Source organism: Microtus pennsylvanicus, chromosome 7 (genome assembly GCF_037038515.1).
Source record: "Microtus pennsylvanicus isolate mMicPen1 chromosome 7, mMicPen1.hap1, whole genome shotgun sequence".
NCBI classification, from domain to species: Eukaryota; Metazoa; Chordata; class Mammalia; order Rodentia; family Cricetidae; genus Microtus; species Microtus pennsylvanicus.
In genome coordinates, this window is record NC_134585.1 from 109,804,470 (window position 1) to 109,822,964 (window position 18,495).

At 41.1% G+C, this 18,495-nt stretch overlaps 2 protein-coding genes across 6 annotated transcripts in view; one reads left to right on the top strand and one right to left on the bottom strand.

The window, feature by feature from the left end:
* St7l (suppression of tumorigenicity 7 like) overlaps window positions 1-16,831 on the bottom strand; it is an 87,272-nt gene extending 70,441 nt beyond the window's left edge. For 3 of the 5 annotated variants that reach the window (XM_075981705.1, XM_075981704.1, XM_075981703.1), the window contains exons 1-5: window positions 16,618-16,831; window positions 13,796-13,878; window positions 10,755-10,920; window positions 8,539-8,593; window positions 5,581-5,696 (exon numbers count right to left, since the gene is read on the bottom strand). In XM_075981705.1, the coding sequence (XP_075837820.1) occupies window positions 5,581-5,696; window positions 8,539-8,593; window positions 10,755-10,920; window positions 13,796-13,878; window positions 16,618-16,831 (634 nt within the window). Of the gene's footprint in view, window positions 1-5,580; window positions 5,697-8,538; window positions 8,594-10,754; window positions 10,921-13,795; window positions 13,879-16,510 lie in introns of all 5 variants that reach the window. The other 2 variants (XM_075981706.1, XM_075981707.1) reach the window with 2 other exon arrangements.
* A 618-nt stretch (window positions 16,832-17,449) lies between these two features.
* Window positions 17,450-18,495, top strand: part of Capza1 (capping actin protein of muscle Z-line subunit alpha 1) — a 43,690-nt gene continuing 42,644 nt past the window's right edge. The window contains exon 1 of the mRNA XM_075981710.1: window positions 17,450-17,579. Coding sequence (XP_075837825.1) covers window positions 17,541-17,579 — 39 coding nt within the window. The 5' untranslated portion in view covers window positions 17,450-17,540. The remainder of the gene's footprint in view (window positions 17,580-18,495) is intronic.

Sequence of the window (18,495 nt, forward strand, 5' to 3'; positions counted from 1 at the left end):
TTAATTTAACACATGAAGACAATGTTTTATTTCTACTGTGTTTGTTTTTGCCTTTTGTTTTTCTTTGCTTTTATTTTTTTGAGACATGGTTTCTCTGTGCATCCTCGCCTGTCCTGGAACTCGCTCTGAAGACAAGGATGGCCACAGAGATCCTTTTTCATTTCTAATGATTCTATGTAATGCATCTTTAAGCATGTTTTGTTATTCTTGTGTTTTCAAATCCTCTGCCATCCCTACCTTTCAAGATTGCTCTTTACAACCAAGGTATTCCTAAATCTAAAGGGAAAGGGGAAATACAAACTTAAAAATGGATTAAAGGCTGAGTGGTGGTGGCAAACACCATTAATCCCAGCACTCAGGAGGCAGAAGCAGGTGGGTCTCTGTAAATTTGAGGCCAGACTAGTCTACAGAGTGAGTTCCAGGACACTCAAGGCTATTACACAGAGAAACCCTGTCTTTTAAAAAAAAAAAAAGACTTAAAAAAAAACCCAAGGCCTAAAAATAATTTAAATCAAAATACTGATTTATTATTCAATACTGCTAAGAGCTCATGATATGCTTAAAATAATTAAAACACAAAAAATTTCACCCAGATTTATCTGTTTTTTTCAATTAATATTTGCAATATTCTTATTAGCACAAAAAAGAACTGCACCTATCTGTGGGTCAAGAACCACAGAGGCTCAGCCCTAGCTGACCACAGTCAGTGGACTCGCAGGTCCACTCCCATATTTTTCAGCTTCCATTAAAGTATAAAGCTGGACACTAATGAGCCATCTCTTGAGGCTTTGGCTGTCTAGTGTGTCGTATGCTCTCTGAGACAGGCTCACCGGTGTTGCCCTGTACTCCATCATCCTCCTACCTCGACTTTGTTAGCAGCCGGGACCACAGGTATACACAGCTCAGCTAACATCCTGATTTCTAGATTTTCAAAGTGAAAACATATTCAAAGCGCACTGCTACCTAGCTCTTGAGGGAATACTTATTCTCAGATTTAAATCAACAAATCAATTAGATGAGAGCAAAATCTAATATCGTGACTACTGATGACAATAAGTGAAGGGAAATTTACCACATCTCACTTGTGCATGTTTGTCTTTTTTTACCATAAAAAGCTGTACTGATGTAAATCGCTGTCTTATGTGGGTGTCTGAAAGGATGAAAACAAAATGACGGTTCATTCTGAATTCTCACCAACAAAGTCCACCTGTGAGTTCAGTATTTAACTAGATTACACACACCTCTGGAAGTAACCAAAATGATGCGTGTGGTCTTAAAAAAATCAATGTCACAGGGCGGTGGTGGTGCACACCTTTAATCCCAGCACTCAGAAGGCAGAGGCAGTCAGATCTCTGTGAGTTCGAGGCCAGGCTGATCTAGAGAGTGAGTTCCAGGATAGGCTCCAAAGCCACACAGAGAAACCCTGTCTTGAAAAACCAAAAGAGAAAGAAGGAAGGAAGGAAGGAAAGAAAGAAAGAAAGAAAGAAAGAAAGAAAGAAAGAAGAAGAAAAGAAGAAAAGAAAGAAGGAGGAAGGGAGGAGGCAGGGAGGGAGGGAGGGAAGAAGGAAGGAAGAAAGGACAGACGGACGGGAAGGAAGTTATCAAAAGCCTCAGTTTATTAAAATTCCTATGACTCTTTCCTATAACTGATTTACCTGAAGAATGCTCCTCTGACTAGTCTATTCATCCTTTCCTACCTAACCATAATCACTAACCCTCTTCTTAGAGCTATGCTCCCGTTGAGGTTACAAAAGAAAAGCTTGCCTCTTAGCCACTCCAAATCTTCACAGATTCACTGTATATACAGCTCAGCTAACATCCTGCTCAAGACCTCTCGGTGTCAATAGTACAATGCGGTTTAGATTTGGAGCAGTCAGTTTTGGAGATGGCTGTACTTGGATTTTTGGGTTGTTTTTTCTCTTTTTGTTTTTGAGGTAAAGCTAAAATCCTCCTGCCTCAGTCTTCCAAGTATTAGGGTTAAAGGCACGAACAATCAAGCCTAGCTGAGGGCAGTCACACTAAATCAAGACCCCTGAAAATAAGGATTCCTGCCTTTTCTTCTTTCTTTGAACAGTGGAACTTCACAGTGAAGAATAATACTCTCCCACACTGGGGAGGGTGCCTGCCTAGAATGTGCAAAGCACTGGATTCAACCGCAGCACCACATGGACTGGCTATAATCCTAGCACTCAGGTAAAGGCAGAAAGACCAGAAACTCAAGGATATCATCAGTTTATAGGGAATTTGAAGCCACCAGCCTGAGCTCTGTGAAAATCTTTCAAAATAGATGCTAAATAAATAAACAGAAATAGAATATTTGGCTCCTCAATGCTTTTAATTAAGGAGTGATAACCATTTTTATTAGTCCCATTAGTACCCCTCCCTAGTTCTTTAAAAAAGTGAATTATTCCTAAGGGAAGGTCCTTACGGGAAGTCAAAGGACCCATTGGCAAGAAATAAATAAGGCCACGGTGCTTCAGTCTGGCAAGTGACAAGCATTACACAAAGCTCAAAATTTCATCTTTCTTCTCAAAATCTTAATCCAGAGCTAGGTATCACAGTTCTATAACCCCACCTGATGCAAGAGCAGTATGAGTTTAAGGACAACCTGGGCTACAGAAGAGACCCTTTTTCACAAAACAAGCAAAAATCTGATACATAAAAGAAACAGTTATGATGGAGAAGCTTACATATCTACCTGAACAGAAAAATGGAGAATGGGATCAGATTTCTCTGTCAGTATGCTTTGATGGAATTGACAACAAAGATACCCAATTAGGACTTTAAAGGGCATATTTTGAGGAGAAAAAAATAGTTAAGTATTTAAGTATATAGGTGTTAAAGATTTGACAAGAATATAATTAAAATACATCACAACAGTGAGGTGTGGTGACACACCCCTTTAATCTCAGTACTTGATAGGCAGAGACAGGAGGATCTCTGTGAGTTCAAGGCCAGCTTGTTCTATATATTGAGTTCCAAGACAGCCAGAACAAGTGAGACTCAAAAAACCAAAATAGATAGTAGATAAAAGAAGAAATACGTCACAGCATTCAGAATCTTTTCACCAAACTTGACATAATTTCATACAAAATGGCTATTGCGGAAGAGTTGCAAGAGTAGTAAAAGACTCTCAAACATAACATAGTTATAAGATTATATAAAAGGCCGGGCGGTGATGGCGCACGCCTTTAATCCCAGCACTCGGGAGGCAGAGGCAGGCGGATCTCTGTGAGTTCCAGACCACAGAGCTAGTTCCAGGATAGGCTCCAAAAGCCACAGAGAAACCCTATCTCGAAAAGACAAAAAAAAAACAAAAAAAAAAAAAACAAAAAAAAAAAGATTATATAAAGGTACAGAAGAGACAAGCACTCAAGAAAAAGGACCTTACACTGATGCACACTTGTGATTTCAAGAACGCGGAGGCTAAGGCAGGAAGTTCTCAAATGTGAGGTGATCTAGACCGTGTGTTAAGACTCATTCTCAACAACAAAAACGAAAAAGACTTCTATAAGGCTTACTACTGTTAAAGAGTGTTTGTTTCTCTTATTATAGTTTTTGATGGAAAATGGTCATCATCAAATTCTTAGCTCCATGATGTGCTTGGCATGTAACCATCTATCCTGGCAGGCACACACATGTAAAGCCTGATTTTCATGATATACATCCAAGTAAAGGCAATAATGGTTTGTTTTTTAAATGTCTATATTTTCTAATATAACAAAAATTATATTCTCCGCAATTATTTAACCTTATGATTTTCACATTTCTTTGAGGAACTGTTCAAACTGAGAATGCTCTAAAGAGCCATCTAGAACTGTCTGAGCAGCTTGTGAGAGGGAGAAATAAGATGGCATTTGATTTCTGAAGACACCTCAGCTCCTAACACAGCTGATGATCTACTGCAGTTTCCCTTAACAAACATACATTGGCTGTGACCATAAACAGTGAGCATTCATACATAAAGCAATTTTTTCCTATATTTGCAATTAGTCCAACTTACATACTTTGTCTTGTTTGCTTGGGTTTGAGACAATCAAACATATTTGCTTGTTTGTTTGGCTTTGAGACAATCTCCCAATGTATGTAGCCCAGGCTGACCTAGAACTATATAGACCAGGCTGGTCTTGAACTTCAGGCAATCTTCCTGCTTAAGCCTCCAGAGTGCTAGGATTATAGCATAAACCACCATACTCAGCTTAGCTCCTTCTTTTTAAAAGGGGGAGGGGCTGGCAATAGTTTTTATCTCATAGAGTGATTGGGAAGATCAAATTAGTACACATGCTGTCCATGTATTAATTATTATTAATGAAATTACTTATGTGTGTAATAACAATGCTATCCATCCATTCAAAATTGCATCAAAAAATATATAACATATACTATAGTATAGAAGCTTCCAGAGAAGGTATCTTAAAGAATGTGACTGGTGAGTCATCACACAGATAAAGCAAAAGTATTCAAAGTAGACGACGGGAAAATGGCCCTATCTTTAGGTTATATACTCCTTCAGCCACTTCCTGGTGCTCTCAGACCCTGAACTTCACAAATGACAGGAAAAGCCCCTACCACTAAGTTGTATCCCCAGCCCTTATAATACTCTGCTCTGTAGGGAAAAGCTTAGAGGGCCCTAAAACATGGACATTTCTATAAACTACCACTTTACATGAATCTTCATCTTTGACTAGACTAAAATATGCCCTATGTTTCTTCTACATGTCATTCCCCGAAGTTCATACCTTCTCTCTCTCCGTGTGCGTGTACGTGTGCATGAGAGCACGTGCAGAGGCAGAGGATACACTCGGATGCTGGCCTCACTTTCCACACTGTTTGTGATAGCAGCTAGCTGTTTTAGGTGGCTCTTGAACGTCTGTGGAGTCTCCTATTTTTGTCTCTCATCTCCCCATAGAGGCACAGGGATTACAGGCATGTGTAGTACTATGTACAGCTTTACATAGGTTCTAGAGATTCGAACTCCTGTTGTCAGACTTGCACGGTGAGCACTTTACCCACTGGACTATCTCACTAGTTCCTGCTCTATTGTCAGGTAATTGTTTCCCCGACCAAAGCAATATATATTATTTTCTGCTATATTTGATCTGAAAAATTTTTGGTCTATCTATCTATCTATCTATCTATCTATCTATCTATCTATCTATCTATCTACTTACATACCTACCTATCTATTTATTGATTTTCTTGGTTTTTCAAGATAGGGTTTCTCTGTGCAGTGTATAGCTCTGCAAACGTCCTGGAACTAGCTCTGTAGACCAAGCTGGCCTTGAAACAGAAATTCGCCTGCCTCTGCCTCCCAAGCACTGAGACTAAAGGCGTGTACCATTACCACCCGACTTTGAAAGTGTTTTAAGTAATAAAAAGCATAAAACATTTAAAATTCTTATAAGAATAGTACATTAGCTTAATTTATAATCATAATTCACTTTAATTTAATCTGAACTTTCTATCTAAAATGTAAATAACTCCAAGTCAAGTAACTGTTATTATAATAAATAGTTTTAGAAAACACATGAAATAATTTTCATAGTGACTGTCTATAGCATGAACAGATACAATACATACCTGTGTCTGAAGGACGTAAAAAGTCTGTTTCACAGGTGAAAAAGGTCTGGTGATCCTGGGCAGACAAGTTCATGTCATAGTAAGTAAGTGGCTCTTTACCAGTCACCCAAGTGTATCTGTAGCAAACACAAGATGTTTCAGTTGTTACAACAGACACTTAAGTTCCAAAAAATAAGTGACTATAAGTTCTATTTCAGGGTGTTTTTAAACTTATTATATCAGTAAGAGGTAAAAAAAAATTACTACTCTATGATTCAATAATAAAACATTAAAAAAAATAAATTGCTCATCCAGGCTTGGTAGCTCATGCCTATAAGTCTGAGGCCAGCTTGAGCCGCATAGCAAGATAGCCTCAGTTACAGCATGGAACCTGTCTCAAAAACAAAACAAACCAATACGTTATTCAGTAAAATGCTCTAAAAGCTAGGTACTAACCATATATGTTTCCAATAGTAAGGAATTTCTCATAAAGATTTACACGAAATGGATACTATATAACAAGGCTACAGGAGACCTTGTTTTTTTATTTTTTTAATTGATTTTTATTGAGCTCTACATTTTTCTCTGCTTCCCTCCCTGCCTCTCCCTTCCCCTTCAACCCTCTCCCAAGGTCCCCATGCTCCCAATTTACTCAGGAGATCTTGTCTTTTTCTACCTCCCATGTAGATTAGTTCTATGTAAGTCTCTCTTAGTGTCCTCATTGTTGTCTAAGGTCTCTGGAATTGTGATTTGTAGGCTGGTTTTCTTTGCTTTATGTTTAAAAACCACTTATGAGTGAGTACATGTGATAATTGTCTTTCTGTGTCTGGGTTTACCTCACTCAAAATAATGTTTTCTAGCTCCATCCATTTTCCTGCAAATTTCAAGATGTCATTTTTTTCTGCTGTGTAGTACTCCATTGTGTAAATGTACCACATTTTCCTTATCCATTCTTTGGTAGAGGGGCATTTAGGTTGTTTCCAGGTTCTGGCTATGACAAACAAAGCTGTTATGAACAGAGTTGAGCACATGTCCTTGTGGCATGATTGAGTATCCTTTGGATATATATCCAAAAGTGGTATTGCTGGGTCAATACCAATTGCTTGGTCAAACAACCTTGAGGAAGGTTGTTTCCTAATTTTCCTCTATCATAGAAGAGAGCAGAAAAACAAGCAGCATCTGAGCAATGGGGAGGGAGACTAGGAAATGCGGTCTTATGGGTGTGACAAGGCAATAACACTCAGACTACAGCTGTCTGCACAAGACTGAGTCAATAAACATTCAATCATTGATGGGAGAGGGGCTCCTGGGTCTTTCCTGTCCCAAGAGCTTGATGATCAATGGCCCTAGGAGGAGCGGAAACCATTGTCTTCCGTGATAGCCACTGGTGACTTCCTTATGCTCCAGTGGTTAAATCCAGTGGGTCACAAAAGAAAAACATGTGGAAGAGGAACTGAGAAGTGGTGGAGTGGGAAGAGGCTAAGAGAAAATGAAGGAATGGGTGTAACCAGAATATATCATATACAAATATGAAAATGCCGAAGAATAAAATTTAAAGAGCTGTTACTTCCTTTTATATTAAAAAAAAAAAAGTAAACAGCACTCGGGAAGCAGGCGGATCTCTGTGAATTTGAGGCCAGCCTGGGCTACAAGAGCTAGTTCCAGGACAGGCTCCAAAGCTACAAAGAAACCCTGTCTCAAAAAACCCAATACACACACACACATACCCACACACACAATAACATAGAACAATCAGTAGAACTGTCTTCTGGGAGTGACCTTCAGTAGTCTATCTCTGGGAGCTAGCATTGTCCACTGGCGTGGCAAAGAGGGAAAGGAAGAAGGGTCTTTGCTAGCATTTCACATCTAGAAGACAGTTTTAAGTTATGACCATAGGTTTATATGTGCAGTTTTCATAAAGTACTTGTGTCTTCTCTGCACAATGTTCATGATTTTAGCACACCTAAGGTTAATAGATATCACTGAATGACAATGCATGGGTCAAAAGACAAAAAGTACAGCAATAAATTAGCTAGTCTCTTTGTTATAATGCAAATAAACACATTTTAGATAAAGAATAACGGTCTATAGCAGCCAGAGCAACAGTGAGAGCCTGTCTCAAAGAAAAGAAGAAGGGGGAAGGGCAATTACACTGTAAATGGTAAGCCAGCCAGAGTAAGACTGACTCAAAAGAAAAAAACAAAACAAAAACCAAAGCAAAACCCAGACAAAAAATAGCAAAATACTGACACATACTACAACACAGATGAACACTGTCAATATTATGCCAAATAAGTGAAATCCAAAAAGATAATTACTGTGTAACTACACTATATAAAGTACCTAAACTCATGAGTCAGAACTATGAACACTGAAAGGGTCCAGAAAGGTGAGAATGAAGAATATTATGTGTGGGCTAGAGAAAGCCCAGTGGTTAAGAGTACTGACTGCTCTCCCAGAGGACCCAGGTTCCGTTCTCAGCACCCATATGGCAGCTCACATCTGTATGTAACTAAGGTTCCAAGGATATAGCACCCTTACACAGACATGAATGCAGACAAAACACCAATGCACATAAAATTAAATTAAATTAAATCTTAAAAAGAAGATATTATTATGTGAATTTCAGTTTGGGAAGATGAAAGGTTCTGGAAATGAAAGTTGATGGCAGGTGCTCAATAATGTGACCACACACAACACTCCTGAACTGGATTCAGACAGCTACAGTGGTAAATTGTATGTAAAGAATGTTTCACCACATTCACAGCCTAAAGCCAGGGGTGGTGGTCCAGGCTTACAGTTGTAGCACTTGGGAGGTGGTAGCAGGAATCAGAAATTTAAGATCATCCTCAGCTACACAGTGAGCTTGAGGCCTGCCTGAATCGCATGAGACACTGAAGATTTAGAAAGATAAGTATCCCACAGCACTTTTACTCTAAGACCAACACCATACTTACCCTGAAAAGCAAAATGTCTTACCTCCTATATTCTGCTCCTCTAAAGAGGTTTAAAGGGTTTCTCCAGACCTTGCATTCTGAACAACAAGAGTAAAACTTCATTTAATCGAATGCAGGTGAACTTTCACTAACCAACACTTAATACAGTGCCAGGCACATACAGCACAAACATGAAAGAGGTACAAGTCACCCTTGCTCTCGGGAAGCACAGTATCAAATCTAGTTATTGCTGTATTTCTGTCTCAATGACATTTTGTTCATAATTCAGCTCCAACCCTTACTGTATGTGATTACCAGCTGCTTTTCAGTTTCCTCTCTCAAATAGGATCTATTAAACTTCATCCACTCTTACATTCCTAGATCCTATCACAGCTTGTGGAACTGACTTGCACAGCATGAGAACTAGTCATATAAACAACCATCTGAACTATGTGACATGTACTATAGCAGAGATGTTTTAATCTAATACCCAAAAAAAAAGTGGTCAATCACAGAAGACTTTACAGGGGCACTGACATTTGAACTAACATTAAAAACCTTCAAGGGCTGGGCGGTGGTGGCGCACGCCTTTAATCCCAGCACTCGGGAGGCAGAGGCAGGCGGATCTCTGTGAGTTCAAGACCAGCCTGGTCTACAGAGCTAGTTCCAGGACAGGCTCCAAAGCCACAGAGAAACCCTGTCTCAAAGAACCAAAAAAAAAAAAAAAAACACCTTCAAGGGTTTGTTTGTTTTGTGTGTGTGTGTGTGTGTGTGTGTGTGTGTGTGTGTATGTGTGTGTGTGTGTCTTCCAGACACAGAACGTCCAAGCTGAGGAAGCACAGAGCTATACTTTGGAGAGATGGCTCAGTGTGTAAGTGTTTGCTGCACAAGCATGAGGACCCGAGTGGATCCCTAGGACCCGATAAAAACCAGACAAGGCAGTGCACTTCTGGAATCCTATGTTAGCAAAGTGAAGACAGGCAGATTCTGGGGGCTCGGTAGCAAAATGATGAGCTCCAGGTACATCATGAGACCCTGTCTCAAAAATAATGATGGGGGGCTGGAGAGATGACTTGGCACTTGTTGCTTTTTCAGAGAACCCTAGTTTGGTTCCCAAAACCCATGTGGTGACTGACAACCATTTATAATTCCATTTCCAGGGGATCTAATGCCTTCTTATCATCTCCTTGGGTACCAGGTACACACGTGATACATAGACATATAAGCAGGCAAAACACTCATACACATAAAACAAGATAAGTAAATCTGAAAAAAATGATGTCATTTTACCTTTACCTTCCTGTATGTAGCACAGAGTTCCTTAAAACTTAGCTAAGGAAGATTTTCAACTCCTGACCTTCTGCCTCAATCTCTTACATGCTAGAATTATGAGTGGTGGGGCTGGGAATTGAACCACAGCCTTGTGCATGCTAGGCACTTCTGAATAGATTAGGATGAGTTAGGAGAAGTGAGGGCTTTTCTTTTACCTACTGAATGGAAGGTAGATATGATGACTAAAACCAAAACAAGTACCTTGGACCACAAATTTAAACCTGCATCTGATGGGCACTGTGGTGCATCTCTTTAATCTGAGCACCCTGGAGGCAGATGCAGATGATCTCTGTGAGTTTTAGAACAGCCTAGACTATAGGGAGAACACCAGGACAGTCAGGGCTACATAGTGAAACTCTGTCTCAATACATACATACATAAACAAACAAACAAACAAACAGTGTCTGGAGATGATAGACTACAAGAGAAGGGGTCTGAGACTCTGATGATAACTGCTCTCTATACCAGAATGGCTTACCTACATTAACAGGAAAAGACAAGTTTGTCTCTGTGTTTTATATACTTGGATTACTATGACAAAATACCACAAACTGAGTATCATAACAACAACATTAATTTAATTCCTTACAGTTTTGGAGGCCAGCAAACCCATGCTCAAGGTGTTGGAAGATTTAGTGCCTGGTAAAGGCTCCCTTTCTGGTTTGTGAATGGCACTCTTGTTATGTACTCATAAAGTGATAGGAGTAAATAGCTCTCTGTGGTCTCTTTCCTTAGGATACTAATTCTACCCATGAGAGTTCTATCTTCATGATGTGATCACCTCCCCAAGCCCTATCTCCTAACATCATTACATGTGAAAGGGACATTAGCACACAAACTAATACCTTCTGTTGTTTTGAGACTGATCCTCTGTAAGTGAACTTAAGCTTGATTACACAGCTCCGAAAACACCAAAAGGGAAATTACCTGATAGATGGTGGTGTCTCGTGGTTTCACTTTCTCTGTTGCTGGCAGGAGAACCTGGCTCTGAAATGCTACTCTCTGTTCCTCCTATCAGTGGTCGTAAGTGGCTTATAGACACTTGCTCAATAAAAGATGTGCCATGCTTATGGAAGTACCACCATTCAAATATCTATAACCAAGAGAAACAGCTTTCACTTAAAATGCAATTAATGCCGGGCAGTGGTGGCGCACACCTTTAATCCCAGCACTCGGGAGGCAGAGGCAGGCGGATCTCTGTGAGTTTGAGACCAGCCTGGTCTACAAGAGCTAGTTCCAGGACAGGCTCCAAAACCACAGAGAAACCCTGTCTTGAAAAACCAAAAAAAAAAAAAAATGCAATTCATGACTAGAAACTAAAGAGATGTTCCCATTCAATTCAGCACTTTAAATGCACAATCTCTCCTTGGGGGGGTGAGGGAGCAAGCAGAAGAAAAAACCCAAACCCAAGATTCCCTAAATACATATGCCACATAAAAGTAAAATATCTTTCTTATGGATTTACCAGGATGCTCAGACAAGCTTAGGCAGTTAAAAAGGCATTGTTAAAAGACATTAAAGAATAGTAACAGTGAGTCAGGTGTGATAGTACATGCCTTTAATCCCAACTCTTAGAAGATAGAGGCAGGAGGACCATAAATACCAGACCAGTAGAGAACAGACAATGGGAAGTTTCAGTAAAGAAAAAAAGAGTATCTAATCTACAATGTAACTCTTCATGGGTTGCTGCCATTTGATTTTATCTGCAGCATAATTAAAAACCACTTTAAAGCAATTAGTATTAAGTTAGGATTAAATATCCAAGTTGCACACCAAGCCCACTATTCATTAACTGCACATTAAGCAAATCAATTAGTCTCTAACATCTCAGAGCCTCAGTTTCCTCATCTAGGAAATTTAACCAACAAGAATCGTAAGAAAGTGCTTTCTGACCCAAAAAGTACTGGTCTAATATTTAGCAATACTACTATTATGGGTTGAGACAAGTTCTTCCTCAGGTTGAACTATTTACAAATCAGGATATTTACTTTATTTTATTTCTGTTGCTTATCATTTATAAATACAAACTCTGTTTCGAGACCTTATCTCAAAGATTTAAAAAAGGTCAAAGAAATACTGATTTCTCCTAAAGCTGTAGAGCACCACCTACAGATGAGAAAAAAGAACAGAAAAATAGCATAATAAATATTTAATACTTTTATCTTTGGCAAAATTTTCCCAAAGCATACATTAAGAAACCCTAGACCTTAGAGATGTTAATAAACAAAATATTTTACAATATTTTTTTAAATTAAAAGCAATATCTTACTGGAGCAAAAAATGAGTTAAAGTCAAATGGCATCCCTTACTGTGCAACTTCTCAGATAACAGTAAGTGTTCCCTGAGCCAATTACAAACATTCACGTGTATTACCTCACTTAGCTCCTATAGTCTTGTGAAATGAGTACTATTATTTTCCCATCTACAGAGAGGCAGCTGGGGCTTAGAAAAGTGAAGGCTAAATTCCAGATATGTCATATCTCTCCAGGGGCTGGAGAGATGCTTCAGCTGTTAAGACCATCAACTGCCCTTCCAGAGGACCAGGGTTCAATTCCCATCACCCTCATGGTGGCTTATAACCATCTGTGGCTATGGTCCTAGAGAATCCAACACCCTACACTATATAGGCACTACACATAACATCATACAGGCAGGCAAAACAGTCATACACATAACAATGAATAAACATTTTTTTAAAGTTATAATCTGCCCAATGCTGTAAAAATCAAAATATTGCAAGATTTTATATAAAACCTGCATATTCAGGGGCTGGAGCATAGTTCAGTTGTAAAGTTCTTGCTTGTCTAGTACATACAGGCCCTAAATTCCAGCCCCAGCATTGCAAAAATGGACATAATGGTGTATACTTGTACAGCAAAAGGAAGAGGACCAGGAGGTCAAGGGCCACTCTGGACTACAGAATGAGTTCAAGTTAACTAGGTTAAATGTGATCCTACTTCTAAAGGAAACAAATTCTGACACTCAGATTCTCTTGAAATCATTTGAAAAATCAAAATATCAGTATAATAGTTGATAATAGTAGTTGTAGAATAACTCATTTCACTAATTCCAGTATGAAAGACGGATATTTACATATTTGTGCATGTGTGTGGAGGTCAGGTGCCTCTTCAATCACTCTCTACCCTACTGTCTAAGATAAGGTCTCTCACTAAATCCAGAGCTCACACTTTTGGCTGGTACAGCTGGCCGGAAAGCCCCAAGGATCTCTAGTCTCTACCTCCCAGAGCTGGATAACAGGTATGCAAGCATTCCCAACTTTTTATGTGAGCGATGGGAATCTGAACCCAGATTTTCATGTTCACATGGCAAGCATTTTACTGACTTAGCCTTCTCCCCATTCCCTCATTCATTTTGAATTAATAACAATCATTAACCTTTGATCATTAAACTTCTAGTCCATCTTGACCAACCCTCTCCCCCATTATACTATACAGGCCTTTTTAAAATTACATTTGTGTGTGTGTGTGTGTGTGTGTGTGTGTGTGTGTGTGTGTGCGCGTAAGCATGCAAACACACATGAGTGGAGATCAAAGGACAACTCAGCATGTCAGACAGACTTGGCAGCAAGCACCTTTACCTGTTAAGTCATCTGCTGTCCCTGTATACAAATTTTTAATACACAATGAATGAAGTTGGGCATGGTAACTCACCCCTGTAATCTCAGCCCTCAGGAGACAGAGGCAGGAGACCCACCCTGGGTTCCAGACCAGCTTAGGCTGCATAATGAGACCCTGTCTCAAAAAGAAATCTAATATATAATTAATTCTACCACACTCATAAAAGAAGAAAGGGCAATGTGGTACCTCCCAAACTTGTTTCTCTAGGCAACTTTTTCCAAATATCAAACACATTTTGGAAATCCTGACAAATACTTATAAATTCGTAAAAACATAAACAATCTTTAAGTGAGGATCAAAACAGAAATGAAGAAAATGAAATCTACTTACAAATATTAGTCCAGATATCAAAGAAGATGTCCCTGTAAGTGCCACATAGAACTTGGGTGTCAAGGAACTTAAAAACCCTGTCACTGTTAAAAGAGAAAACAGCAGAGTTTTTACAAAGTACAATTTAAAGTACATTATAGTTATGCAAGCATCTTTAGATGGAGGGAGGTGAGCAGCACAGATACCTGACTTTGATATGGCTATGTCCAAATAAGTCAATAAATTGAAAATACTGCAAGTAAAAAATGTAGGTAGGTTACTTCTCTAATCTTCCAAACGCCATAGCATAGCAACATAATACCTTGGACAGCATTGGTTGTTTACTCTCCACATTGTATGAATGGTGAGTGGGAACAGAGGCTTCCTGCCGCTGCCCAGCATCAGAGATTATGTTGCTAGGTCGGGAAAAGACAAAAATTCAAAATTTCTACTAAATGCATCCAGCTTTTCCACTACTGCAAAGCTCTAAATTTCTAAGCTGACCAGCCTAAGTCAATAACTGTCCATATTAATATCTAAAGTGAAATTCATTTGAAAAAGTTAGAAAAACAAATGGCACACATTTTTTTAAAAGTGATTTTAAATCCCCATTGTGGCACAAGCCTTTAATCCCAGCACTCTGGAGACAGAGACTGTGGATCTCTGTGAGTTCAAGGCCAGAGGTCTACAAAGCAAGTCCCAGGATAGACTTCAAAGCTACACAGATAAACCCTGTCTCGAAAAACAAAGACAAACAAAGAATCTCCTCATGTATATAAAAGTGGGATTACACACTGCTATTTAGTTAAATAAGAAAGTAAATCAAAATGAGGCTTAGCATATAAACCCTAGGATCAGTCTCTGCAGTCAAAAAAAGAAAAAAAGTCAGGTGGTGGTACACTCCTTTAATCCCGGATCTTTGTGAGTTCAAAGCCAGCCTGGGATACAGAGTGAGCTGCAGGGCAGTTAGGGTAACACGGAGAAACCCTGTCTTTAAAAACAAAGCTCAACAACAACAAAAAAGAAAATCAAAAGTCAAAAATGAGATTAACTTAGCCTGCTTTTCTAAAAATCCAAAACACAAGTCAGAAAAATTTACACTAGATCTTTAGTAAATATATAAGGATAAAAAGTTAAGCATACATTTAAAAAGTGGTCTAATATAACCCAGGCTGGTCTCAAATTCATTAGTAGCTGAGAATGGCCTTGAATGACTGATAATCCTGTATTCACCTCCCTTTAAGTGCTGGGACCGCAGGCACGCATCAGCATTCCTGGTTTATGGGTGCTGGGAATTGAATCCAAAGCTTCCTGCATGCTAGGGAAGCACTCTACCAAGTGAGCTACATCTCTAGCCCCAATTTTGAATTTTACAAGAAACAAAAAATCTGTAATAATCAATGTTCAACTAAATGGTAAATGTATTTAAAAACATAGACAATGAAACCAAAGTTAGCAGGTTTGGGAGTTCAAGTCTGAAATTTTAGCATTCTGGAAGCTGAGGCAGGAAGATCTCCAGCTTGAGGATTTCCTGGACTATACAGAGAGACAATGTATAAAATAATTTTCTTTAAAGCCAGGCTAGAATGGACCAGGCAGTTGTGGTGCATGCCTTTAATCCTGGCACTTGGGAGGCAGAGGCAAGCAGATCTCAGCCTAGTCTACAGGATGAGTTCCAGGACAGCCAGGACTGTTACAAAGAGAAACTCTGTCAAAAAAGAAAAAAAAAGAAAAAGAAACAGAAAGAAAAGAAAAGCCAGGCTAGATAATATAAACTTCTAATTCCACCACTTTTATAGTGGTGCTCAAAGGATCAGGAGTTCAAGGCCAGTCTGGCTACATCCTGCCTCAAAGCAACAACAATAAGTAGGAAAATAAACAACAAACTCAATGAATAGCATTTAATGAGCACACAAACTACCATTAAGCACTTCATTCACCTATTACAGACAAATTAGATTTCCTCTAAAATATTCAAAGCATTTCAAGACATTATCCCACAGTGTTTCATGTCATCTCACGGAGTAGAAAAGGGAAAAATTAATAAGTGTCACCATCTAACAGAAATACTTGATCTTCTTCCGAGGCTGCAGAAATACTGCAATAACACCACAAAAGGCCCAGGACCCCATGCTTTCATCCTGCTTATGGCTAAGGAATAGCATCTGCAGAATCTGCATGGATCAACACTGCTTACGAGTCTTTACCTTTAGCCCAGGCTACATACTAAACATTGTACAAATGCTGAAAGAACATATTAAACAAATCCACTGTTTGCGCTTCTCTTCCCTCTCCCTTTCCTGTACTATTTTATTATTCATGATAGTCTGAAGGCTAAAAAATATCACGAAAAACGTTTCTTAACAGAACCCTCTTACAATAAAAGTATGGTCCATTAAAATCGTAGTACTTTCTATCTTGCATTACAGATGTGTTGATTTTCTGGGTGTGGGTTCTTTCTCTAAGTTTGGCAGCTGGAGACTCAAAGGCACGATTTTAAAGGGGTCCTGCAAATGCTAAGAATGTATATAAACTGTGTGTCCGTGTCTGGGAACGCTCTCTTCTGGCTTACTACCTGAAGCTTTGCAGCTTGTCAGGTAGCTTTTCCTGCGATAATAGAGAGGGCGAGCCTTCAGCGCTCTAGGGAGGGGCCGGCAAACTGCAGCGCAGGTTTGACAATCAGCTGCCCGGTTGGTGTGGCCCGAGAGGAAAATAATAAAAATAATAATAACCCACTGGAGCATGCAACACCGATTCCTTCTCCAAAGCCCTCCATGACTCCCCGAGAATCTCAGCTCTTTGGTGCTTGTCCCCGACCGTCCAGGAGGTTTGGGGCCTCTCACCCGCTGTCACGTTGTCACACAGCCTCAGCGGGACCCTCAGAGCGTAAAGCAGCCCCAGCCCCGCCAGGAACCACAGCGTGGAGCCCGAGTTCGCCAGCCCGGCCTTCAGCCGCTCTTTCCAGCCCAGCGGCGGGCCCAGGCCCAAGCCGGGAGCAGGTGCATGGGGACACCCCACAGCCCGCGCGGCTTCCGCGAAGCATTCCCCGTCCGCCATCTTGCGGCTCCGGCAGGCGCCGGGACCTGGGAGGGGAGAAGGGCAGGAAACCGGAGTTGGGAATCCTGGGATAGTGGCGGACTGGAAGCCGGCCTCTGTCAAGGCTGAGTCTTGGGGAACGGGACCGAGATCTGGAAGGAGACGGAGCGCGTCCTCAGACTGAGGGGCTGCCTAGTCCCCTAGGAGGGCGGAGCCGATGGCGGCACTGATTCTGCAGGAAGCGGACTCCATGTGGCGCGGGAGGGATGTGCTTTGGGTTCCATGCGAGGTTGAGGGTCACCTTTCGCCCCGCTGCGGGGCTGGAAAAGTACTGGTGTTTCCTAGAGCCGAGCAGCTCTTAGCGCGCTGGACTCGGCGGCCTCGGAGACCATCGGGACCCGGAAAACTCAGAGGTGTAGCCATTGCTACTTGACCAGAGGGAGCCCAGGCGCCATGGCCAGTCGAGACACGCCACCGAGCTTCCAGGATGAATGGGCAAAGGACTGAAACTCAGTGAGAAAGAAGTTCAGACTCCAAGGCCTTGAGGGCAACGCCGGCTTCCCAGAGAGTACCCACTCCGGGCTGTCACGCCCGCGCGGAACTGACATGGCGCCCTCTTGGCCGGAGCTTCCGGGCGGGTCCTTCCGACGGCCCCCTTGGTGATTCCACCACTCAGCTTCCTTCCCGGCCTGCCTCGCGCCGGTCGCCGGGCTGGGCCAGAGCAGCCAAGATGGCCGACTTCGAGGTTCGGGTGTCGGATGAGGAGAAGGTAAGGGGTCCGCCTCTCTCTTTTACCTCCTCCCCCGACGGGGCCCAGGGGTCCGAGCAGGCAGCAGTGGAAAGCCTGGCGGTATCCGCAGGAAAAAGAAAGTCGTTTCCCGGTGCTGGCATACTCCCTCTGCATCCGGGACGCTTTCTTCTTTCAAGGGGCTTTCCTTTGCCTCACGGTGGCCCCAGTTCCCCATTCCTCAACTCTTCTTTTCATTCCGGACCGAGCACAGCCTTCCTCTAGAAAGAGGAGACAACTTCAGCTGATTGACTTTTATCTGTAGACCCTTTTTGTAATCGTAAGAGAGGGAGAGAAGGTGATGTTGGGACGTGTCATACACCAGTTATTTTGCCGCCTTTGGCTGTTGGGGCTCACCCCATCCCCCCCATTTATAGGTATGATTGGGGTTAGTTTGGGACGAGTCACTTCCTGATCAGAGTAGCCTCCTTAACTTCCCTTTTGCTCCTCCTTCCTCAGGAAGTGATTTTGCTGTCACGACTCCTTGACAGGGAGACGTTCTCTGGTGTTGTCTATCCACCTAACTACACACCCTGGTCTTTTCTCGGCTAGTGACGATTGAATTAATTCGATAAAAAATAAATCTGTAAAGCTCGGGACATTTGCTTAAGAGTTTGACGAGCACTTTTGTGCCTGCTGATGATGTCTTGTGTGCATGTATGTCCCCAAGGTGACTCCATCCCTTCTCTCTTAGTCTTAACTATCATTTTTTTTTCAGACTAGTTTTTGGCTTCCTGTTAAACAGTGAGGAATAGCCAGTAGACTTTTTTCCAACTCCAGAAAAGTTTGGTAGTAAATAAACCTTACATTAACATGTCCAGGTTAAGTGAAATACCCAGCCCTTTTTTTTTGGCGGGGGGAGAGAGGAAGGTTTCGAGACCAGAGTTTTTCTGTAGCT